The sequence below is a fragment of the Lissotriton vulgaris genome, chromosome 2_1 (assembly GCF_964263255.1).
Source record: "Lissotriton vulgaris chromosome 2_1, aLisVul1.2, whole genome shotgun sequence".
Classification (NCBI taxonomy): Eukaryota; Metazoa; Chordata; class Amphibia; order Caudata; family Salamandridae; genus Lissotriton; species Lissotriton vulgaris.
Window position 1 is genome coordinate 697,399,637 of NC_141687.1, and position 25,701 is coordinate 697,425,337.

A 25,701-nucleotide genomic window follows, 5' to 3' on the forward strand; every position below is an offset into this window, starting at 1 on the left:
TGGCATACCAAAATAGTATATGGTTTACATGGCCAGGTTCTTTGAGAAGCTACATCTACGTTGGTATATACTACAAAGAATATCAACGGCAGAGAAGTATAAGAGAGACTTTACAATTCTTAAAGAAGATGAAGACTGAGATTCCAAGTCAGGATCACAGACAAGATTATTTATCACTCTCTTTCTTCTTTAATTTTCAGGAGGCAACATAAGTCATTAAAGCACAAAAACAACTCTTCGGGGACCTGGGACTACATCTCTTATAAGCCCAAAGAAGAAACAGCAATATAATAATAATCAGTCAACTCAGTCAAATCAGACAAAAGCATTCTGGAAAAATTGCATTTCTCTTTCTTCACTGTTAAGAAAAGTCAGATAAGTAAAATTGTATCTGCATATGTGCAAACATGAAAAACAGTGCTTCAGTGTGTGTAATCGGTTATGCATTAACCAGTTTACCGCGGCCGTTATTTCGGCACAGAGCGGGCGTTCTAAGGAGTGAGCGGGGCCGCGTCGGCCGCTGAACGTTCGCAGCACCAGCCAGGTAGTATTCGCGACGGGAGCACGTAAGGGGTTAAATTGCGGCTCACTCAAGTAAGACAGCTAAAAATATACTGGACTCGGTCTGAATTATTATGTACTTGCTGAGGCTCAATTCTCTAAAGTCAATTGCTCAGCCTGAAGGCGTAAAAGACCCCTAAAGTTTTTCCTCCTCCATCAAGTCTTTATGCAGAGTCTCCGAAACAATAACATTTTGATATATAGATAGCTCTCCAGGAAGAGTTGATGCATTTCAAACCCTGTGTAAGAAGTATTGAGCTAAGATAGATCTTCAACAAGACTGCGGTCGATCCTAAACAAGGGTTAGTTTTCTGTTTAGAGGCTATTTGTGGCAACACTTTGAAAAGGAGCGTTTAATGTATTATTCGGTTTCCAGCCACAATTCAGGCAGTCGTATGTTTGAGGACATATCATTAATGAACAAGAATAAGATTCAATTGTGAGGAGTTTGAGAATGTGTTCAATATCCAACTTTTATTCATTTTTCAACACATGATATTTTCCAGTCAGCCCAGCCGAGTTCCGTCCCCTTTCTCGTGACAATTGAGCCCTGACACACGAAGGAGGAAGATGATTTAGGAGGTACTATACCACACAAAAAGGGATTTAATCCTTATGAAGACACAGAACGAGGAGGTGATACTTCATGCCATTTAGAAATCACACAAGTTTTGAAACCACAACCCTGATGAAGTCGTAGGGGAAGAAAAACGTTGTCTGGGCTGACTGGAAAATATCATGTGTTGAAAAATGAATAAAAGTTGGACACTGAACGCATTCTCAAGACTCATGACAACTGAATCTTATTCTTGTTCATTATTAAAATGTTCTTCAACATCGGACTGCCTGAATTGTGACTGGAAACCGAATACTACAGTGAAAGCTCCATTTCAAATTGTTGTAGTGCATGCTGGTTAGTTGTGGCTTCTAGGCAGTGGGGCGATGACAAGTAGAGCATAGGATTGCTCATGATATTCAGTATGATACACTTGTAAAACGTTAGGGCCTACACTGCTACTGCTTATTTTTAGTGCTATATGTGTGTTGTTTGTGATTTGCTTACTTAGTTTTGTTGCAAGAGATCGAGGGAGGAAGACTCGGTCCCATGAGCACAAACGCACACAGTATGTGTACTTGTGTTTAATGAGACTCAGGACGTTGCGGCGAGGTGATGACATGGACAAGAAGGAAGCTGCACATCAAAGGTAGGACCTGTGCCTCCGTTAACATGTACAGACGGGGGCACATCTCCACTCAAAGAATGAAACAAAAGTCTAAGAAACCAGTTAATACAACCTCAGTAGTACGCCATCACATTGCGGTTTGAGAAGAAAAGCACTTCCATCTATATTTTTTATGGTCTTTTTTTATACCTATAGTCCACAACTTCTTGCATGGGCTTCTTGAGTTTTCTTCTACAATTCTCTCACAAGACTCAAGAGACTACACCAGGTTACCAAAATTCCCAAAACAGATGCAAAAAGGGGCTTAGGCCCAATTCGTTCTGCAGAAGCTGCTCATAGACAAATAAGCATAGTAATATGAAGAACCCCCCCGCCTTGTGAGGGGTTTGACCAACCACAATGTTATGCCTTTAATGTTCCTATTAAATCTCACAAAAACTCATTTAGACCGGATTTGATAAGGCATGGAAAACCTACAAGCAAAATTACTCATTCCTGTTCACCTGTAGGTGCACCAACGTGGAAATGTGTTCCTTGTCAGAAAAACTTCACTCAGGTAAAGATACCAAGCAAGGCTCTGGATACTACATGCATGGTTATAATTTTCACTGGATATTTGGTGGTGTGATTGGCAACCAATATAATAAACTTGTTCTCCGAGGATGAGTTACAGCAGGTCTTAAAACTTTCCTATAATGAGAACCAATACTAATCAATGAAAACAATGCAGAATTTCAATCTAATTCCTGGATTAGGTAAATGAACATAAAAGCCAAATATTGTAAATTCTGCACCCACAAAGTTCCCAAGTCCTGTTGCAATGGACATGTAACAACATTTTTCACAAGAGCCGTATTAAGACAAGTTTACATTTGTGGTCCCTAAGGGTCAGTTCCAAGCCGTAGCTCTGTTTGTGAATCACCTCTGAGTGTCTTCATGGTTTCTTCATCATGCAATATGTGATGCATAGGAAGAAATAAAGTGGAATAAAGAACAAAGAAAGAGAAAAAAAACGCCAAACACGCAACAAAAGGACAGAAACTAGAGGAAAAAAATAAGAAACAGAGGGAGAACAATATAAAAAACATAAGCACAGAATAAGACAATCACCGAAAAGAAACAAAGAATGAGGAAGGAAAATTGAGAGAATCAAAAAGAAGAGACAAATAAGAAAGGAGGTACGAAGCAGATACAGGAGGAAGCTGATAAACAAGCAGCAAGAAGGAAACAGAAGAGAAGCAACTCACTATCGGGAAGGACGACACATGATTAGCCCCATAGCAGGCACAGGCTTGCCTTAAGCACGATGATCTCACTGAAGCACTGGCAACGTTGTGAGACCTGAAGGTACCATGGGAAGTGGTGGTCATCAAAAGTGTGTGTCCCTCCATCAATGCTGCTCCCACTCTGCTACACTCTAATTCAGCTTATTGGCTAAGCGGTGGGGATCTTGTTGCCTACTCTCACGCTGTCTATTAGATCCTGCTGGACTTCTCGTGTTTCATGATATATTTGCTTCACACTCTACTTGCTTCACAGTTTGGCACGTTGGCTTTGTGGCACCTGCAGGTGCCCATATATATCCGAGATGCATGCCTTAATTCTCAAAGTATCTGACTGCTTAAGACCTCAACCCTCATGGCATTCCTGCAGGAATGACCGTTCGGATACTGGATCTTCTTTGTAGTAAGTATAGTATTGTTTCCTACCTAATTTCTTTAGACTCCCGGATACACACGGAATACATTAGTGGAAAAAATACTATAAATGACTATAGAGCTATCACAGAATACTGCATGTAGGACTGAGCAGTAATACATTTAGCCTAGAGTTGGGGCATTCAAGCACAGGAGTGAGAGGGAAGTAGAAAATGTATGCCAAAAATGGCTTGGTGGAAAATCTATATCATCAAATGCTGAAGTGTTCTTTTTAAAATATTCCAAGGAAAGGTCAAATAAGACAGCCACTAGTTTACGCAAGCGGATATCTCAGTTAAGGAGAAACAAGGATAAGGATCAACTCCATTACAGAAAGTACCTCTGCTATTTACCACAAGAACCAGAGTGATGGCTCTATTTAGAGATGGCAAGATAATGAGCTCTTAGACTCAAAGAAGTGTTGCCTACACAGAAGCTTCTACTGGTTTGTGACCTTTGAACGGTGTATAAGGGTGCTTAGCGCAGAGGCCTGGGTATAGTTCGGGGAGTTACGCAGAACTCCACAAAGTGACAAAAAACTCTGTGAGGTTTGCAAGTGGCAGAGTGCATTGCGAACCGCAGTATGTGCTGATCTTCCTGCAGCTTGGGTAGAAATTCTACCAGAGCGGCATCTGATGCTCGCCAACTTACCCTTCGCAAGCATGGAAAAAAACTGCTGAACTACGCGGAATGGAGTTTTTTGCACTTTGCGAGCTCAATGGAGCGCAGAAAACTCTGCAAATTCCACGAATGGAGCAGAGTTCACCTCCCAGGCCTAAGTCCAAATAACCTATCCTTTCAAGCTGGAAAACCTTTTTAACTGGTGCTCTTGAAAATAGGTGAAGCAAGACTTATTTTCCTAGTCCTCCAGAGCCTTAAGCATGAGAGAGACAATCATTTTACAGTGAGATGTCATGAGAAGATGGTGGTCAGATGGAACATGCAGCAACCTTTATGATTTGTCACATGGATAGCAGTCTGATTTATGAGTGGATAGTTATTGCAAACAAACTGTAAAAAAGAACAAATCACAGAAGAACCATAAAAACAGATTTACCAAGACTACTGCCAATCTATTTTTGATTGTGCATATATTTTGAGAAAAGAAATTCGATGATAGCATTTCCGAAGGCACCCTTATACTCAAACCAGTCTCCTTAAAAAAATCGAACCAGTAATGCTGACGTAGAGCTTATTTTGGGTGAATTGCTTTTTTTGTGAAAAATAGGTTGCTGATATTTTTTCCCGAAACTGGTAACTCCACCACCTCACAGAACCTACATAAGGAACCTTTGTTTCTCGCATTGCTTTGTAACATTTTGTTACCTTTCACAATTGGTCCGCATAACTGTCCATAGTTTTCTTCCCTCCTTTGCCCAATTGATCAAACTATTTATATTTCTTATGGTATCCTTTTTTCATACTCATCCTTTTTCCCCTTTTACTGTGTTTTTTATTTTGTCAATGGAGAGAGAGCTGTTCCTCGGATTTCTTTGGCATCCTTTACCTACATTTTTGCTTTTTAGGTCTCGCCTGTCGATGCGCATGCGCATCGAGCAAGCGAGACTATAGGGGCTCATCCACTCTTTATCTAACTGCAAGGAATCGTGGCGATTCCTTGCAGTGCCCGTGACTTTTAAGGTCAATGCGCATGCGCATTAAGCTTATGCGCATGCGCATTGACCTTAAAAGTCACGGGCGCGTGCACGTCCGTGTTTGTTTACCCTTGCCTACTCTCTCTCTCCCCTCTCCGCCCCCGTTCCGCCCCCTCCCCTTCCCGCCGTGTCGCATTTCTCCTCCCCCCTCCCCTCTCTTCCCTCCGTCTTCCTGCCGTGTCGCACCTCTCCCCTCTCCGCCCCCTCCCCTGCCCGCCCCCTCCCGCCGTGTCGTATTTTTGTAGAAAGGCGCAGAGGAACCAAGCCAAAGCGCTGTTGGAAATGCAGCAAGCTGATCCGTGACCTCCTTTGGGTAGCCTCGGGCTTCGTTTACTCTACCTGTCTGTACAATGTTTACCAGGTGCCAAATCCCAGCTGAAAAATATGAAAAGAAAACAACATTGTTCAAAGGTCATTCACAGCACCCCGAAAGCGTGCAGCATCTGGCGTCTCCCGCTCCTCGACCACCACTGCATCTGCTTTACCCAAGGCTGCTCAGTTTCCGGAGCGAGTGATCGCGCATGTCTCGGCATCCTTTAGTGACTGTAACTATTCCCTTATAACGGTTGTAGTAAGCCTGTCCTGTCCTAGTAAAAGGTTGTAGTGGCCCCGCCTTGCCCACAGTAGTGGCAACGGGTTTTCGATGAATTGTGTGCAGAGGCGCCTATGTGCAGCCTGAGCCCTCTGGTCTCCGCTTTACTCTTCCTTGCTGGCTGTTGCGCGTCGCCACATCGTCTTGTTACTTTATGAGTTCATTAAAATAAATGCTGTTCTGACGAGTTATTGCTGCTCGTGTTTCTAGGCCTTAAGTTTGAAACCACTCGCCCACCAGACCTCGCAATGCACAAAGGTGGAAATCCTTCCCGCAGCTCTGTGAAACCCTCGTGTAGCGCTGTATTGTGAGGGCCGGCCCTGTTTCCTGCTCGGTGCTAGGGGGGGTCTACACCCCACCCCGCTCGCGCCGGCCTGCAGAAGCTAGCTGGGTTCAATGGATGCTCACAACAAAGGGGCGGGGGAGGGGGCTCCACGTATGTGGAGTTGTATAAAAGGTATCGTTGGGTGTTGTCATGGAAGCACCGCGCGCCTTAAACTGTGTGCGGAGCTGGCGCAGAGAACAAAACAGCCGACAGCTTTCAAGTCTACAAAGCGTGTGCAGTGCCCCCACCCCTCCCGCGACCCGTCTTCGCGCCCCTCCCCCAGCACCCCGAGAGCCACTGAGCCGAGATGAAACACAATAATGGAGTCTCTCAGCTGAATGTTGTTGGATGTGGTGTAGTTAACAGCACCCAGCCGAAGCTAACTGGTTGGGTGACGTAGCTCCTGCCCCCCGTGCCCCCTCCCCACACACACACACAGAGCGAGGCTCTCCTTACAAGCCGCCCCTGCTACTAAGAGAGGGGCCTAGACCATGAGATTGTGAACTTGATTTAGTTAGTGTTCCAGGACCCTGCCTCTTTCTTTCGGGCGCCTGGAGGGATACACAATTGTGCAACCGGTAGACAGGGGGCCTCTGTCACAGCGACCTGGCCAGGGCTGGAGTGTTCGCACTAAGCACCCCATTTGTTCCGGGGTATAAGCCTGTTTTTTTAAGCATTACTCTCACTCTCACTCACTCTCACTCACTCTCACTCACCCTCACTCTCACTCACCCTCACTCTCACTCACCCTCACTCTCACTCACCCTCACTCTCACTCACCCTCACTCTCACTCACCCTCACCCTCACTCACCCTCACCCTCACTCACCCTCACTCTCACTCACCCTCACTCTCACTCACCCTCACTCTCACTCACTCACCCTCACTCTCACTCTCTCACCCTCACTCTCACTCACCCTCACTCACCCACCCTCCCTCACCCTCACCCTCACTCACCTTCACCCTCACTCACCCTCAACCCCTCACCCTCACTCACCCCCACTCACCCTCAACCCCTCACCCTCAACCCCTCACCCTCCCTCACCCTCAACCCCTCACCCTCACTCACCCTCACTCACCCTCAACCCCTCACCCTCACTCACCCTCAACCCCTCACCCTCAACCCCTCACTCACCCTCACTCTCACTCATCCTCACTCACCCTCAACCCCTCACCCTCACTCACCCTCAACCCCTCACCCTCACTCACCCTCAACCCCTCACCTTCACTCACCCTCAACCCCTCACCCTCACTCACCCTCAACCCCTCACCCTCAATCACCCTCAACCCCTCACCCACCTTCACTCACCCTCACCCTAAACTCCTCACCCTCAACCCCTCACCCTCACCCACACTCACCCACACTCACCCTCACTCACCCCACCCCCACTCACCCTCACTCACCCTCAACCCCTCACCCTCACTCACCCTCAACCCCTCACCCTCACTCACCCTCAACCCCTCACCCTCCCTCACCCTCAACCCCTCACCCTCACTCACCCTCAACCCCTCACCCTCCCTCACCCTCAACCCCTCACCCTCAATCCCTCACCCTCACCCACACTCACCCCCACTCACACTCACCCACCCTCACTCACTCACTCACCCTCACTCACCCTCACTCACACTCACCCACCCTCACTCACCCTCACACCCACCCTCACCCTCACTCACCCTCACACTCACCCTCACTCACCCTCAACCTCATGCTAAAGATTTACAAAAAAACCCATTAACAATTCTAAAAGCACTAACTCTAATGCTGCGAGACCTATTGCATTTCTAATGCTTGTTATTTTAATGCTAGTGTGTCTTCTTTTCCTCAATTGTACTTCCTTCTTTCTGCTTTAACCTTTGCCCACATGGGTGCTTTTTTCCATTTCTCTTTTTTTTTCTGGTGCACTGGGTTTCCTTCTTAGTCAGGCTGAAATGAAGTGAACGGAAAACTGAAATCTTGGCTTTCACCTTTTTTGCTTTTATTAATTCCTCCATACTAACTATCTGCTAAAGAATTGTTCCTCTGTAGCTGGATATGGGACTTGATACCAGGAAAGAGACGTTCATTTATCAATCTTAATGGCTTATTTGAAGTTGGGCAAAATGATTTGCTACTGAAAAGAGATTACAATATAGTGACCTGCCCACATTTATTTCTTCAATTGTGCATTCTCTAGTTATAGATTTCAATGGAATGAGGAACTCTAGCAGATGCATTTCACGTTAGTGTTTCTTTCAGTACCACATGATGTCAAACCTAATGAGCGACAGTAAAGACAGAAGAAACATTTCAGACACAAAACATGAAAGTTGTAAAAGGCTGCATGATGAATCTGCAGAGCATTCTTTAAATGTGATCGTGGAGCAATTTCCTCATTAGACAGTTCTAATTGTCTTGCCCACTACAATCAAACATTAGCAGACTGTATTTGTTGTATCAAACAACCAAAATCTTTCACATCCTAAAGGACTGGGTACCTATATCTTCAAAATCACATCCGGAGGAGAGAGAAGAGGGAGAGATAGGGGTGAATCCACTAACCTTCCCAAGAAAAATGACTCATCAAAGGAAGATTTGATCCCAAAAAAGCATTGCTAATTTCAGTCTCAAATAGAATTATAGTATGAGACCCTCATACACTAGTGTCTCCTAGTGACACCATCAGCATTCACTAGTGATATGCTTAATCTTTGGGTTAACATTCCAGATACCTAATGTACCGGAATGGGTCTCTATAGACCCATAATGTCGAGTGGAGGCAGCCGGTTCCTGTAGTTAGACAGTCATCAAAGAATCCAGCCTGGTGCTCGTACCTGTTTGATCCTCCACGCACTGAATATGTATATACGACTCAACAGGACCCTATGGGTCGGGAGTGAGCCTCTTCTGAAGGGAAGGGTTAGTGTACCCTGGAAGATTTGGTAAGGGCTATCTTTCCGTTCAAGATCAGTAAGTGATTTATATATCTGACACGAAACAGTATACAGTTTGTATCTACATTGGGGATCTGCTTGCTGTAAGACCCTGGTGAGTGCACTTGGCTGAAACATGTACACCATTGACTTTCGATGGATGTTAGGGATCGCTAACCCATTCCTATGTACAAATCCACTCCTGTTTTTAATCGTATCCCAACTCCAGTGAATAATAAAATTATCTCCAGCTCCTAGGTCATTTTAATTATTTTTGTTCCAGATCCCCTCCAACACAAGAATAGTAAGGAATGATTTATACTTCTGAAGGGTGAAGGTATCTGGAATGCTGACCCAATGAAGAACCATATCACTAACGAACAATGGTGGTGTCTCTAGCTGACACTAGTGGATGTGGGTTTCATAATTCTTTTTGAGACTGCCTTGCTTTTTTCGGGTCCCACTCTTGCTTTGATGAGTGGGTACCTATATATCTGCATAGTTCTGCCATCAATGGATTGCTAGAATACTTCATTCCTAGATTTTGACAAAGTTACTAAAGCCCAAGTAATAACATTCTCTTTGTTTATAGAATTAATTTGTAAGCAAATAGCTTTTAGTAACTCTCCTCATGACTTTCACACTTACCTTGGAAACAAGTTGCTTAAATTCCATCACAGTCTGATTCAAGTACGCTCGTACACTGACAGGAGAAGCTACAGTTTCAGTCTTCAGGTCAACTACATGTACTTTTACCATCACTTCTATGGAGATAAACAAACAAACATTCTAAAGGACAAAAACAATTAAATGCACCGTTATTACAAAAATGAATACAAAACTTGATATGATGATAATGATGCAGTGTCTAATCTCCAATGGGCGCTCTAATCCATAGGTTTTATGTGGTCCCTGATGAACAAGTTACTTACCTTCGGAAACCCAATTTCTGGTTGAGACACTATCTAGCTGCAGATTCCTCACCTTTTGAATATTCCCTAAGCACCAGACTTGATCCAGAAACTTTTCAGCAGTAACCTTGCATGCCGGAATGTGGCACCTTGTGGTGGGGCACTGATGCGGTTTGTCTCAGGAAATGATGTTCAGTGCCTATATAGGCACCTCTCACTTGCGCAGTCAGTTGCTTTCCAGGCTGCCCACAACCCCAGACATAGAACCACAAAAGCAAAATGGTTGACAATGTGAAGATTCGTAGACTTGAGATCTTATTAATGGATACAGTCCAACTGCAGAAGAGGGAGAGTCCGTGAGGGATCTGCAGCTAGTCTCTACCAGAAAGAGTGTTACCAAAGGTAAGTAACTTGTTCTTCTGATGGAGACTTCAGGACGCAGATGCCTCACCTTTTGAATAGATAAAAAAACAATACCTCTTTGGATGTGGGTCTGTGGCTGGATTCAAACCAGAAAGTCCTGCAGGACTGAGCAGGTAAAAAGCCCTGATCAGCAAACTTGACTGTTTAGGCAAACATGCTAAATGAATGTATGGAGGAAACCCAGCAAACCCACTAAAAGAGCTGATTGTCCACATGTGCTCTTTGGTACGATTTATGGAGATGCCCAGTGCTCTCTTGGGGTCTAAGTGATGAAGTCTGTCCTCTCCCTTAGACGAGAATGGGGAGCATGGAATGCCGGCATGGTGATGGTTTGACTGACAAAGAACAGCATCACAACTTTTGGCAGGAAGGTTGCCCGAGTCCACAGAACCAGTCTGTCTGAAGAAGGAAGTATAAGACGGAGTGGCACAACAAGCCTGAAGCTCACTCACATGCTCTGCCAAGGTGATGGCAATGAGGAACACAGTCTTGATAGTAAGGAGCCATAAAGGACAGCTCGAATTGCGTGCACATCATAAGTCAGAACCAAATTAAGGTCCCATTGACACATGACAAGAGGAAAGGTGGACACCCGTGTTGAGGCTCTTTCTAAAATGGAATCATAACTGGTGGCTTAAATGACGAGAGGCGATTTAGCAACCTTAAGAAGCTTGAAAGGGGTGAAAGATAAACCCGAATTGTGCCCTAAGCAATGCTCTGTCGTGCGTGAGACTGAACAAATAACTGAACGTTAGATAACTTGGCCTGGAGGGGGTTGACCAGTCGTGCGCCACACCAAGCTACAAATCTGTCTCAATGAGAGGCGTATACGGTTTTCATAGAGTGATGCCTGACTGCCAAGATAACATCAACCACCTTGAGAGGAATGGGGGAAGGTGTTCAGCTATCGCAACTCAATCTCTACGCATGAAGGTGGAGACTGTGAAGGACCGAATACAGAACCCTGCCCTGTTGCTGCAACAGAAGGTAATCACAGAAAGGCAGCCTGAATGGAGAACAAATGCTCAAGCCCAGGAGATCTGAATACGAAACTCTCTATGCCCAATCCAGAGCCATTAAGATGGCCTGGGCCCGGTCTTTCCTGAACTTCTTGAGAACTCTCGGCAGAAGGAGTCACGGTGGATAGGCATACTGGAGCCCAGAGTTCCACTGGAGGCAGAACATATCTCCGAGCAAGAGTCACCGTGGAAACTCCAACGCACAGAACTTCTGACATTGTACATTCTCAGTGATGGTGAACAGATCGAGGTAAGGTTCTACCCATTCGCTGAAGGTATCATGCGCCACCTCTGTGTATAGGTGGCGCATGTTTTTATTCACAATGTAGATATTAATAGGATATAGTATCCAGCAATAAATATTCAAAAGGTTTTACAGAGCCCCAGGGAACAAGGGAAAAGTGATAAGGTGAGGATAGTGTGGATAGGGAATTGTGACAGTAAAATCAGAGAGTGGTGTAGACGCATTTGTATGTCAATTTGAACAAACAAAAGACCATTAATTCAATGCATCGCTTAGATCAAAAACATGCTTCACCTAATACATTAATGTTAAAGTTTTGGCGTGAAGCTGATAGATGAAAGAACAGTTGTCGACGGATTTGATTCCTCCCTAAATGCCCGTTCTCTATGTGAGTCCATATTTAATGTACTCGTATGAACACAATGCTCAATTGCCATCTCCAACAGAGAGCAATGTCGAATTTGATTTAGTCCTTCCTTTAATTTCAGACCTTATAGTCTTTTAAATCGTTACGTAAACAAAATTACATACTCTAGTTATTCTTTATTAATTCCTCAATTTCTTAATTCCAGGATTTGTAGTTTACAAACAATGAGGTAATCCGTCCACTCCACTATCAAAGTGATGACGAGCAACAATTGAATAGGTATGATCTTCCCTGAACAGTGTGCTAGTTTAATCATTTTTACTATGTTTTTGTACAAGTAGCTAAATTAAATTGAATCTACTCTTTGATGTGTATTAAATAGGTTGCCTGCCCCCACCGTGTCCTGATGAAGACCCCGCAGCAAGGGCACAATCAATCCCTGCATAACCTGAGGGTCGAAACATCGACAACTGTTCTTTCATCTATCAGCTTCACGCCAAAACTTTAACATTAATGTATTAGGTGGAGCATGTTTTTGGTCTAAGCGATGCATTGAATTAATGGTCTTTTGTTTGTTCAAATTGACATACAAATGCATCTACACCACTGTCTGATTTTACTGTCACAATTCCCTATCCACACTATCCTCACCTTATCACTTTTCCCTTGTTCCCTGGGGCACTGTACAACCTTTTGAATGTTTATTGCTGGATACTATATCCAATTAATATCTACATTGTGAATAAAAACAGTGTAGGTTCATTCAGTGTATTTCTATTTTTTACTATATTTTGTGTTAATTGCTAATCACACACTGGGACCCCTCTTCTCTCAGTACTGCTATGACCCAGGTCCCAGTGACTATGTTTGGGAGAACCCTAGTTATACACTCGATCAATTATAAAGGCATCTGCTTTAATGGCTTTCGTCGTTGAAGAACAACTTAAATACAAATGACAGAAAGGCATTCAAAGGACAAGCTCCAGAAACGCAGGTTATTGTTAATAGAAATATTGATGCTCGTAAAATTGAGCCAATAACAACAACTTGCTTCTGTATACCTCTTGAAACACTTCATTTCTAACAAGCTGTTAAGAACACACGAGTTTTTGGTGCTCAATTTGGTGATCACAAAAGAAGTACTCAGAAAAAAAATGAAATCCTAAAAATGAAGAGCAACCTACTTACTCTGTACCCAGCTCTAAACTATTCAGGCACATCCTCAAGTAGTTTGATGTCATTAGAAGGATAAGAAGATGCCTTAAAACTATTGAATATTGTTGTGATCAGAATTAAAAGAAAAACATCAAAGACAAAAAAGTATTCTTCGAAAAGTTTACATAAACATAAGAATTGAGAGAAACGACTGCTCACAAGACATGGACGACAAAAAACCTAATCGAGCCATGCACAGGCAAATATGCTGAGAAAAAGGTGGCGATTTCATTCAGTGATTTGTCTGATATTCTGACCCACCATGATGCGTCTTCACAGGATAAGGTTTTGCAAAGTGTTAAAAGATGCAGACAGAATAACCAGCAATGGTCGTGCAGAGGTTACCAGCATCAATTATGCCAAGTATGTCAACATGCACATTGAATAAGCTTTTCAGCTCCAAGTTGTTGGAAAGTCTGATCTTAAATCTCTCGATGTCATTTTGTTATGTTCAGAGATAAACCTCTGCACCTGAAGATGACATGACTTACCAAAATTCCTCAAGAGGAAGCAATGCTAATGGTGTAGTAAACAAAAACTGCCCGCTCTAAAAGAGCATTAAAGAATCAAAACTTTCGTGGTTAAACGTTTATAAATGGGATCCAGGAAATCTTATAAGAGATGTTTTTGAAGATATGATCATAGGGATTTAACACCTTGGCTGCTAGGGGGTTTTCCCCACCTGTGCTGATGTTTGAATACTATAGTTTCATGACAAGGTCAACTCGTCATAAGCACAGCGCAGGTAACACCCATGACGAGTTGACCTAGTCATGAGCATGAAAGGGGTTAAGAAGCTACCAGAGTAAGACTTAAATTTGGGCTAGTATCAATAGATGCATTTTTAGAGTAACAGTGAACAGCTTCAGAAAATGCAATGCTCACTTAGCTTAGGGGGTCACAATGCTGTTGATCATAGAATTATAGTACTGGTATGTATATTACAGCAGATCTGTGCAAAGCTTACTAAGAGAGATAAAGTTCTAAAGGCTTTATGGCCATCATGGCTCGGCATTCTATTAGCTCTGAAGGCTCTAATAAGCAGCACATATTTATGCATTTGGCCGAGGGGAAAGAACTTATGCACAGATTTAGTGAACAACATATTGATGAGTTTGCATAACGGGGAAAGCTGCAATGAATACATTTCTTTTTAAAACAAGAAAAGAAGAGCCACATCAATTGTATCTTAAGAACCCTGGCAGTATTTTTTCAGAATTCTACTGAGTTAAAGGAATCCAGATTGTGATTCTTACACAGAATATGGAAAATATTGCCTACCCTGTAGGCATCTGTTTGTGGCATGTTGTGCTGTACATTAACATGCAGTGCCTAGATCTGGTGGGTCAAAGCAAGGTGGTTGCAGGGCCCCACTGTCTCACTGCTGGAATCTGACTCCAAGCGGCTCGGTATCTTGCTGGCGTCTTGCCCTGAGCCGTAATCCTCGGTCCCGGGCCGGCTAGCGATCTCCTGGCGAGCAGAGTTACAGAGCTGTTGATGCCACTGCTCTGCCACATTCTCCGCCCTGCCCTCTCTGAATGCCTCAGCTCATGTTGAATTAAACATTCAACTCACCTCACTGAAAAAGATTATTTGGAGTGTAGTGATACAGAAGAAGTAACTGCAACAGCCAAAGGCTTCTGGGTGGAGGGTGGGTGCATTTGAATCAACAGCATTACATGCCACAAACAGATGTTGACAGGGTAACATTTCCGTTTGTTGCATGTGTAGTTGTAGGTATACATGGTGTGCACAGACTGTAAAGCAGGCCTACCCTAAGCGGTGGCTAGCCAGCAGATGTTGCAGAAGACAGGAAGTGTGCAGAGTACTGCGTGGCCAACTGTGGTTTGTTGGCATGCTAAAACATCCACAAAACAATGCTTGGTAAGTGTGGGGGTAGACCAGGTAGACGCTTTGAAGATTTCAGCCATAGTGATGTTACCTAAAGAAAAGGCAAGGATGCTCCTTTTTTTGCAGTTAAAGTGTGTTCTGGAAAAGATAGGCAAAGGTGCTTTGGCATAATATGTCCACATGCATTTCACCAAAAAACGTGATATTCCTGCTTTAGAAACAGCACAACCCTTGAGTGGTTTGGAAAAAGAGACAAAGAGCTGCTGTGTCTTATGGGAGGGTTTTGTACATGAATGCTCTTTTGACATCTAGTGTGTGAAGAGCCCTCTCTGCCACATACTCTGGATGTGGCAAGAACACTGGAAGTTCGATTGTTCGATTAAGGTGGACGGAAGAGACAACTTTGGGGAGAAATTTGGGGTTTGAGCAAAGACCAAGTCTTTTGGTGGTGAAAGGGTTTTCCAGTATAAGACCTTGAAGCTCACTCACAAGCATGAGGGAAGTGATTGCTGCTTGAAAAGTTACCTTTCAGGAAGGGAACTCCAAAGGGCATGAGTGAAGTGGTTCAAAAGGAGGGCCCATACGTCTGGTGAGAACTGCATTGAAATTCCATGTGGGGCAGGTGGCACCCTGGGTGTAGTGACTCTTAAGGCCTTCCATGAAGGCTTTAATGACTGGAACCGTTACGAGGGAAATGTGTTCCCTATTCTGAATTAAAGCAGATAATGTCTTGGCTTGCTAACAGGAGAGAGTTGATGTGCCTGGGGATACAATAGTTAACAACCCTCTTCCACTGGGCTACATAGCAGGCTCTAGTTATAGGCCTGTTTGCCTCCTTAAGGATGTTCATACACTTTAGGTTATGGTTGTGGTAGCCAAATTCTAAGACCATAGATGCCAAACCATGAGATAGCACTGCTTGGAGTTTAGGTGTCTCAGTTATCCCTGCCTCAGCATGAGAAGTTTGTCAGGTTGGATAGCTTCTTGTGAGGGACTAGTGAAAGGGAATCACCAGAATGAGAGTGAAAGGTGTTTGCCAAAGCTTCCGAATCATGAACGGAAAAAGTGGGGTGTAAAAGTGTAGGTAAATATCCCTGACCAGTTCATTCAAAATGCATTGCACTTGGACTGTGGGTGTGGTTAAGGCAAAGAGGTCTACGCCATGGAACGTTGCGGGTGGATTTCCCACTTGTGCATTTGTTGCTAAATGCCCAGAGCTAGAGCAGACAAATGTTGAGATCGAGTGCCGCGCTTCTTCTGTAGGTAGAACATGGCAGTCAGGTTATCTGTTCCAATGAGGACCACTTTGTGTTGGATGTGATGGAAGAATGACTTTAGTGCTATGGGAATGCCAAAAGCTCCAATTAGTTGACGTCGAGACCCTGTTGATGGGGGCCCACATATCCTGAATGGTCAAATTCTTTAAGTGCACCCTCGCAACCCAGTAAAAGAAGCATCTGTTGTGATGGTAACTAGCAGAAATGGGTAGAGAAAGGGTCGGCCTTGCCACAGGTTGTTGCTGTTCCCCCACAGCAGAGAGAAATGGGCGCTGCACCAGATCAAAACTAGCTCTATGACCACTGTGCAGCTAGGCACTCCTGATAGGGATGCATGTGTAACCTGGCATGGGGAACTGTCGCAAGACAGGATGCCATCACACCAAGTTAACACATGACAGTTCTGACTGTTACTTGGTAATTTGGCTGAAAAAGTTGGTGCAACAACTGGAAAACTTGAACCCACGTTGGGCTGGAATCCGGAGACAGAAGTGAGTACCTCCCCTAAGAAGTGTTGCACCTGCAGGGGCTGGAGTTGGAACTTTGTGATATTGATGGTAAACCAGCCTAGACAGTGTAGTAGGTCTAGAGTGGCCTGTGTGTGTGCCAGTCGTCGAGAAGAAGTGGGTCTGGTTTTCTCTGTGATGAACGGCCACCACAGGAAGACACTTTGTGAAAACTGTGGGGGCGATGGAGAAACTGAAGGGCAGTAACGTGCTGCCAGAATGCAGACCACTTACCACGAACTGGAGTTACAGGTGATGAGCAGGATGGATCGGGACTTGAAAGTTGGAGTCCTTCAGTTCGAGGGCAATCATGTAGTTGCCTTTTTGCATTAGCGAGATGACATCCTGAAGTGTCACCAAATAGAAGTGCCCTGACCGGATGCCTTTGTTGAGGGTCTTGTGAATGTATATGGGCCTGAACTTCTCACTAGTCGCCCTCTGGTGAGGGGGGAATCAAAGCATCCATTCTAACACTGAAATGCCCACAAGGTGAGCTGCTAATGAAAGAATCTCTAATGAGATTTCCACCGCCACAGGTGCAAAGAATCTCAATTCAGTGTTCAGGACCTCACACCGCCCTGTTGATATAATATATTATGCTTTGTTATATGAAAGTGTTTGAATTGTGCTCCCAGGGATGGATGAGAGAAACACCTTCAGAGCTAAGCGGAGTGCCTGTAACTTCAGGACATTTATGTGTAGGTGTTCTAATGCAGATCTCACCCAGCCCAAAAAGGAGATGTCTGTAAAGACGTCAGACAGCTAAGATATGAAGGAGCGGGGTTGAGGGGTACATTCACCAATAGAGGTCAGGAACCCAGTGGAAAATCTGCTTCCGATCATAAAGGATGCTCCTATGCTCCAAAAACGGCTGTCTCATATATGGCATCCTTTGTGCAGTTTCACCAGGATATAGGAGACCATCACATCCAACAGGCAGAGTACTCGTGGAACCAGAAACATTAGAATCATTTCTGGAATATCTACAATACTATGAGGAGGAGGAAAGAACTTGATGCAGATCGGGCCCAACACCACAATGAAGGTCATATTCTGTGTGGGAAAGCGATGGCACTTCAGGCCATTATCAGAAAGTCTCAAGTTGAGAAGAAGTGTCGCTGAAAGTGAATCAGAGGTAATACCGGTGAGCGTGGAAAACTGGCAAATGGAAATAGACATCCTGGAAATAGAGGGACACCAAACAATCTGCGAAACCTAGCTCAGTAACCGCATTTTGAATTTTACATGCCGAATGATGCAATTTAAGAGCCGTAAGTCAAAAATTGGTCTGGGACCAAGCAGTAAAGGGAATAAAATTCATGGCCCCTCTCCTCCCTGGTACTACTTCTATGGCCCCTTCCTTTAGCAGGGTAAGAATCTCTGCCTCCTGTATAGAGGCATGCACCCAAAAGCTCTTCCTTGCAGAAGGAAGAAGATCCGGTGGAAAGGACAGGAAGGGGAATATATGACCTGCGTAGATAAATTGGGGCACCCAGCAATGTTTTCCTTTCTTCCAACTGGTAGTAAGGTGTGATCTGGTGATGTAGGATGGAGGGTTTGAGATAGCATACTCAGGGAAAAAAGGGGGGAGCTTACACGTGTTCCTGGTGATGTGGCATCCTTTAGGATGAACCTTGCGCTGAAAATGATGGTTGTTCACTGAAGAAGCTCCACAAGTGACAGCTAATTCATAGGGGAGGACAGGCGCAGTAAGCATGCCATGGTGCACCTGTCCTTAAACCATCATCAGGAGTAGCTGCCCTTCTCCCAAAAGAGCAACTAGCCATCAAAAGCATGTCTATGACTGCCACTTGAAATATCTTCAAAAAAGCCTGGGGAACACATCCAGCCATGCTAAAGTAACAGCACTGGCCACAGATCGAGTGTAGTGGGCTGGTCCCACATGTTCTGGTGTCATAAGTAGACGCTGTAGACGTGGCCAGGTATAAGTAGAAGTAGTCTATTAAGTTCTTTAGATGTAGATATATTAAGCCCCACCAGGAGCAGCCTCCTGGCTGCTCAGCCCATCCTCAACTGCCAACACACATACACCAGGCACCCAAGCATTCCACTCATGTCACTCACACCAACATTCTACCCAGAACACTAACACTGGCTGAGCAGATAGATGGAGAGGAGTAAAGTGTGCAAACCTGAGGATACTACATTATCCTCTTCCTCTCAAAATGAAAAAAACAAAAGAGAAAATACAAGAGAAAAACTATACACAGTTTAAATATACAATAACAGCAATATATCTTTAAACCCAGGGATGAGGGTGACACCTCATCACGAGAGGGAAAACAGACAACCAAGAAAAGAAAGAAGGAAGAAAGCGAGATAGAAAAACACTAACACTATCCTCTTCCTTTAATAATGAACAAAAACATGAAAGTAGTGAATGAAGAGCTCACATACTACAAGTGAGCAAGACAAAAATGACTGAAGTGAGGGGAAAACAAAACCCCAGACTAGACTACAATGAATGGAACGACACCCAGGGAAGTACTTCTCACGTGAGAAGACTGTGGCGAAAACCCAATACACCACCCCTCATGTGAGGGAAACTTTAGAACAGAACCCAGATAAAAAATTCTTTGGGACTAAAACCCAATTGTAAATATTTTGTCACATGGGACTAAAATCCAAGGACTTGTGCAACAACAACCGAATGCAGCACAGTATAGCATCAAAAGAAAAATTCACACACATGACAACGTCTATTAAAGTGTAGGGTCTGGCACCCAACACCAACACACAAAGGTGGAACTGACACCCCCTTTAACCACAAACCTAACTGGAAGAAACTCTCCAGTAGACCTGACCTCGTAGAAATGTTAAAAGAAAGTACGCCCGTTCTTACGGGTGATACTTCCACTGATAATCAGAAATTCTGCGACTGGATAGCAACTGCTGACGCTTTATTAGATCCAACTGGCAAGAATACTTCCGGCATCACCAAGAGCAAAAGGAATGCTCCGTGGTTCTCGCCAGACCTGAAATCTAAATTAGGGGAGGTGAGAACATTGGAACGAAGGTGGCGCAGGAATTATGATGTCGTCGCCCGTAATGTCTATAAATCAGCCAGAAGGCAATATCATGCAGGGATCAAGTTAGCCAAAAAACCCCACTATTTGCAGGCCATATCTACCGCGGGTACTGGACAAAAGGAAATTTTCTAAATTGTAAATGTCTATACCAATCCACCAGCCCCATCGCAGGAGATTCCTCCGTCTCAGAACTTTTGCAATGCGATTGCTGACTATTTTGAACATAAGATCTTGGACATCGTGAAGACCTTCCCTCCGGTATCCCCCATTCCAGGGAATCCAGAACAGACAGAGGGGGAGAAGTTACTTACTAGGTCCCCTCGCCTGGACTCATTCGATCCTGTCTCCCTTGATGATACTTTCAAGGCCATTTTCGTCAGTAAATCTGGATCTCCTTTTGAACCCCGCCCACCTTCAGTCTTGCAGACGTTAGTAGAGGTGATTAACCCTACTATTAACAGCATCATAAATTCATCATTAGCCACGGCAGAAATCCCCAATGAATGGAAGCTTGCTGCAGTCAAGCCTCTCCAGAAAAAGGCCCTATCGGATGTGACCACCCTCTCCAACCTGCGTCCCATTTCCTTGCTCCCACTGGTATTCAAACTGGCGGGAAAATTCGTGAATAGCCAACTCACGAATTTTCTGGAGGAGAATAACATCCTGCACCCAAACTAGTCAGGGTTTCGGTCGAAACATTCCACCGAGTATGCCCTGCTGTTTACAGCAGAGACCCTACGAATTGCCATGGACCAGGAAAAGAAGGCTGTCCTGATTTTACTCGACCTGTCGGCAGCCTTCGACACGGTCTCACACACCATCTTAGTGGACCGGATGGTTACTGCAGGAATAGGAGGGGTGGCTCTGGCTTGGCTCAGAAATGTTCTTAACAACAGACGCCAAGTCACAGTCTTGGGCCCATTTCAATCGGAAGCTAAAGTCATCAGCTCTGGGGTCCCTCAGGGCTCTAGTTTAAGCCCTATACTCTTCAACCTGTACATGGAACCCCTGATTGAGCCAATTGCGTCATTCCAGATTAGCACAATATCGTATGTTGATGACACGCAGCTCATTCTGGTGTTGGATAAGGACCTGCCTGGTGCCGAGGATAACTTGAAAAACTGCCTAACGGCTATGTTTGAGTGGATGACTAACAATCATCTCAAATGTAATTCCGGTAAGACGGAAATCTTGCAGTTTGGAAATCAAAAGCTGTTTTCCCCGAAACACTGGTGGCCTGACGATGCTGAAGCCCCCCCCCAGTACCATCTCGTCTGCTCGAAACTTGGGCATCAAATTCGACGACCAATTGTCCTTTAAACCGCAAGCGGTGGCCGTAGCTAGTATGTGTTTCCACATAATTAAATCTTTGAGGAAGTTTTTTGATCTTCTTCCTCTGCCAGTCAGGAAAACGGTCGCAGTTGCCTTAATAACTTCGAGGCTGGACTACTGTAACAGCCTATATGCTGGAGTCAATAAGTCCATACACCATAGGCTACAGATGGTCCAGCACACAACTGCCCGGTTGGTGCTACGGTGGCCCCGTAAGTCATCTGCCTCGGCCACACTTAATGCGCTTCATTGGCTACCAATTGGCAAAAGGATCTTATTTAAGATCCTCCTGATCACATTTAGAGCCTTTCAACAGCAAGGACCCAAATACCTGTCCAGTGGCTTTAAACGGTATCACCCTACCCGCTGTTTGAGGTCTGCTGGCCAGAATCTGCTAATAGTCTCCAGATTTAGGTTGTCAACTAAAGGAGGGAAATCTCTGTTTATCCTGGGAGCTAAGACCTGGAACAAGCTTCCGTTGCACCTTCGATCACTGTCCCATGAAAGTCACTTTAGGAAATCCTTAAAAACTTGGGTGTTTTCCCTCACAGATGCTGCGTGCAGGGCACTAGTGTAAGGTATGTGTTCACCGAATGGCTTCTTTCCCTCCAACCTATCTTCATCTGGGTTGGTTGAGCGCCAAGATACTCCTTGGAGTGGTAGGAACGCTATATAAGTGTCCATTACATTTACATTTACATTTAGGGAGCTGGGGTGATTAACTAGGAGTCTCTAGAAATCTAGCCAGGCTTTTCTTCCAGAGTGTCTTCGGCAACACCTTGCTCAGAATTTTGAAGTCAAGATTGAGCATGGACAACAGTCGATAATCTCCTACCCGAGTCCCCAGGGGCGTGGTCTTGCAAAGCGGAATTACAATGGCACTCTGTGTGGAGTCTGGGAGTCACCCCCAGCTCTAGCGACTTAGCGTACAACGTTTCCAGACGGGGCGCCAACTTGGAGGCAAATATTGACTGCAATTCTGCTAGCAGGCCATCTGGGCCAGGTGTCTTCCCTGTGGCCATCGGTTTTATAAAGTGCCTTATTTCTGCCTGTGTCACCGCGCCTCCCAAGGACTGCCAGTGTTGCTCATCTAGCCTGGGCAACTTCAGGAGCGCTAAGAATTCTCTGATTTCGCTTGGAGGGGGTGGAGATGGGGCCGCATATAGCAGCTCGTAATATTCCTTGAAAATGGTATTTACCCTGGAACATGCTAAATAGAGTCTGCTTCATTTATCATGTGTTTTACGTGATACATGTGTTTCAGGCTTGATCAAATTCGCTAATAATCGGCCTGTTTTTCCCTCCTAATCATGGGTTCTAGTCCAATATCCTTCGTAATAAAATCTCCAAAGTCTTTCCAGTGCCTCACTATACTGAGCCCTAGCATCTGTGAGTTCCGTCAGAGCCGTCGCGTTCATCCCCTACCTATTAACCAGCATATGTAGGCAACCATCCAGTTTGTCCAGCTCCCCGCACAGGGTTCTTCGCACCCCCACCGTCTGACCCAGACAGTGGCCATGGACAACCAATAGTTCAGAAGACGCAGATCGTGTATTTGTGTCAAAGTAAGTGTCTATGCACGAACCCAAGGATTCCCTGAAGGGGCCATCTTATCAACTCTGGTCGGAATCGCCACAGTGGATTCACGGGTCTATTTCTCCAGGGAGGGTAACAAAGCAGTAATGGGCTATGATCTGAACAGGAGCGCCCCAAGTATTCGGTGTGTGTGATCATCTCATGGATGTCTGAGGAGTACAGAAACCTGTCCACCCTGGTGTGCAGTTGGTGTAGAGAAGAGAAGGAGTATTCCCTTTCTGTTGTTATGTGTTGAACGGTCAAGATATCTACCAGACCCTAGCGGTCCCCCCAATCTCGGAACCCTGTTGCTGTGCGGTGTGGTTGTGCCCCCAGGAAGGGAGGTCGAAACTGGTCCAGCCCCACATCCCTCACACAATTAAAATCACCCTTATGATCGTGGCAGGTCTGTCATTTGTGCCAATAGTTTCTGCATGTAAGCCAATTGGTCATGGTTTGGGGCATATATATTCCAGATGGATATACTTTTACCATTTAACTTCCCATGTAACAACACATACCTCACTTCATTATCTATCTTGGTGTCGGTGATCTCGAGAGGGACCCCAGCCCTTATCCACACCAAGACCCCCCTAGCAAACGCTGAGAAGTTTGTGGCATATATCTGCCCTCTCAAACTATTACACAGCTTCGCGGTTTCATTCTGCATCAAGTTTGTTTCTTGGAGTAAGGCAATCTGGACTCCCCTCCTCCGTAAATAACTATGTACTGAACACCGTTTGCTCATTGAGCCCAGTCCCCTCTCATTACAAGTGAGGAATGTAACAATTCCTGGGTCTCATGCCATGGTCTATGTTATCTAGGCAACATCTAGCTCCCCACTACTCTCAGCCCAACCCTCCCAGACCCCCCACGTGGTGTGAACTCACTTGCACTATATAGGAAGGACACATGAAAGTAAGAAAGAAACAAAACTTTGCCCCAGTAACAAACAACTCCCCTCTCCCAGAGTAGTTCAACAATGGTCGGCTACCCAAACATTCTCTCAAGCACGAACCACCATTTCAGGCCGGGAACCAGAGCGGTGCCCTCCCGTTGGGAGGGTGGGGGGTGATGCAGGTGGGGGGGGGGGGGGGCTCAGCCAGTGAGAAGGTTCCGTAACTCGCTCTTTGTCAGCACCAGCCCAGTTCAGATCATCTGGGCTCGCCCAAAGTTCACCGGGTCCATCGGCTGACAATGTTCCATCCCAGTTGGTCTTGTTAGGCAGTTCTCCAATGCATCGCTAGATAATGTAATCTGCTGTTCCGGGGGTGATCCCCTGCGTTCAAAGGTGTCATAAGTGGAGCCCGACTTCGCTCTGGATGAAGTCTAAACACCACTCATGATGTCTGCCACTGCTTGCAACGCTGCTGCCCTCTCTTTTTCAGTCTGTGAGGGACTCATTTTTTTTGCACTCTCTCTACGGGGCCTCCTGGGTCATTTTTGCTGGTCACTATCGGTTGTCTCCGTGGCTGGTCCCCCATCTACTTACGGATTACCGGTTCTGTACTCTTCCAACAAGTTCCAGGCCATTTTGGGGTCATCACAGAAATGTGATTGCCCATCAAGGATTATACGTAGGCGGGCAGGGAACAACAGCGAGTATTGAAGTCCTTCCTTGCGTAGGGCTTTCTTTATCTTCAGGTAGGACGCTCTCTGGCATTGGACTTCGAGAGTGTAGTCCGGAAATATAGAGACCTTTCTGTTTTGCATCATGTATGGTCCATCTGATCTCGCTTTCCATAGGAGCCAGTATCTGTCCTTATAGCGTAGCAGTCTGGCCACCACTGGGCGTGGGGCCCGACCTGGCACCGGAGATCCTCTAGGGACTCAATGTTCTCTCCCCCGGGTGTAAAAGGTGGATAACTCCTCTGGTGCGACAACTGTCTGAAGCCAATGTTCTACGTAACCCACCATGTCTACGCCTTCCGTTTTTCTCTGGTAGGCCTACTACACATATAATATTTTGTCAATTGCGGCCCTCCGCATCTTCCGCTCTCCGTTCAAGTATGTCTACTCGGGCTTTGAGGTCTAGTATTTGGTGCAACCCTGCAGCTTGGGCCGGTGCCTGATCTGCTATTGTTTCCACAGTTTTTACTTGTTCCAACAATTTCTGATGTGCGGCGAGGTGAAGCCCCAACCCTACCGAAGCCCTGGGATGTTTGTGAACTGTTGTTGTAATGGGTCTACTGGTTGCTGTAGTTGAGCATCAGGCTGTTGCGAATCTGGGGGGCCTACCGATTTGGTTAGGGGTTTACCCATTAAGTCACACATCTTCGCACCAAACCGTGCAGGCCAGCTGTCTCTGCAGGTCAGCACGACTGAGGGGTGCCGAGTAGTGGTCTCCACTACAGGTAGAGCCAGCCTGTGCCTTCTGTCTTGTACGATGTCCCCAGACTCACGTGGTGATCTGCCACAGTACTCTAGTCCGGCTGTTCTCTTCCTTTGTAGGTGAGGCCTATGGCATCTGCGAGGCCCATCTCGCCAGCCTCTCTGTGGCTTCTCCCAGCTTTCCAAGTCTACGAACTGCTACACCTGCTGATATGTGCACCAGTTACTAGGGAGTAAATTAAATGTGCCAATGAGGTGTAGGCCAATTTTCCATGTTTGAAGGAGAGAGCACAAGCACTTTTAGTACTAGTTAGGAATGGTAAAGTGCACAGAGCCCTATAGACCACACAAACAAATGCAGCAAAACAGGAGGCAAAAGGACTGGGGAAATACCATGTCAAGGATGTCAGGTCTAACAAGGGGTATGTTAACCTTCTTTGTTAAGGCTTTCACTGGTGGATACTTTAAACGCGGATTCAAGTGCCTGACTGTATCAAGAGACTCTTGCAATAGCTCCTGGGAGCCGGCAGGTAGCACAATTAATCTCAGTTGTGACTCCATTCCCCCTCATGACATAATGACACAGAGCTGTATTCCTTGTGAACTGACAAAAAAGTTACACACCTTCAGTTACACTCTTTCTGAAGGATACTCTAAATGCAGAATACGCACCTTTT

General features: G+C 45.3%; 1 protein-coding gene across 4 annotated transcripts in view; it reads right to left on the reverse strand.

Annotated features, from left to right (window-relative positions):
* USP47 (ubiquitin specific peptidase 47) overlaps positions 1-25,701 on the reverse strand; it is a 1,494,847-nt gene that overhangs the window by 607,960 nt on the left and 861,186 nt on the right. For all 4 annotated transcript variants that reach the window (XM_086955947.1, XM_086955945.1, XM_086955948.1 and 1 more), the window contains one exon: positions 9,572-9,687. In XM_086955947.1, coding sequence (XP_086812073.1) covers positions 9,572-9,687 — 116 coding nt within the window. The remainder of the gene's footprint in view (positions 1-9,571; positions 9,688-25,701) is intronic.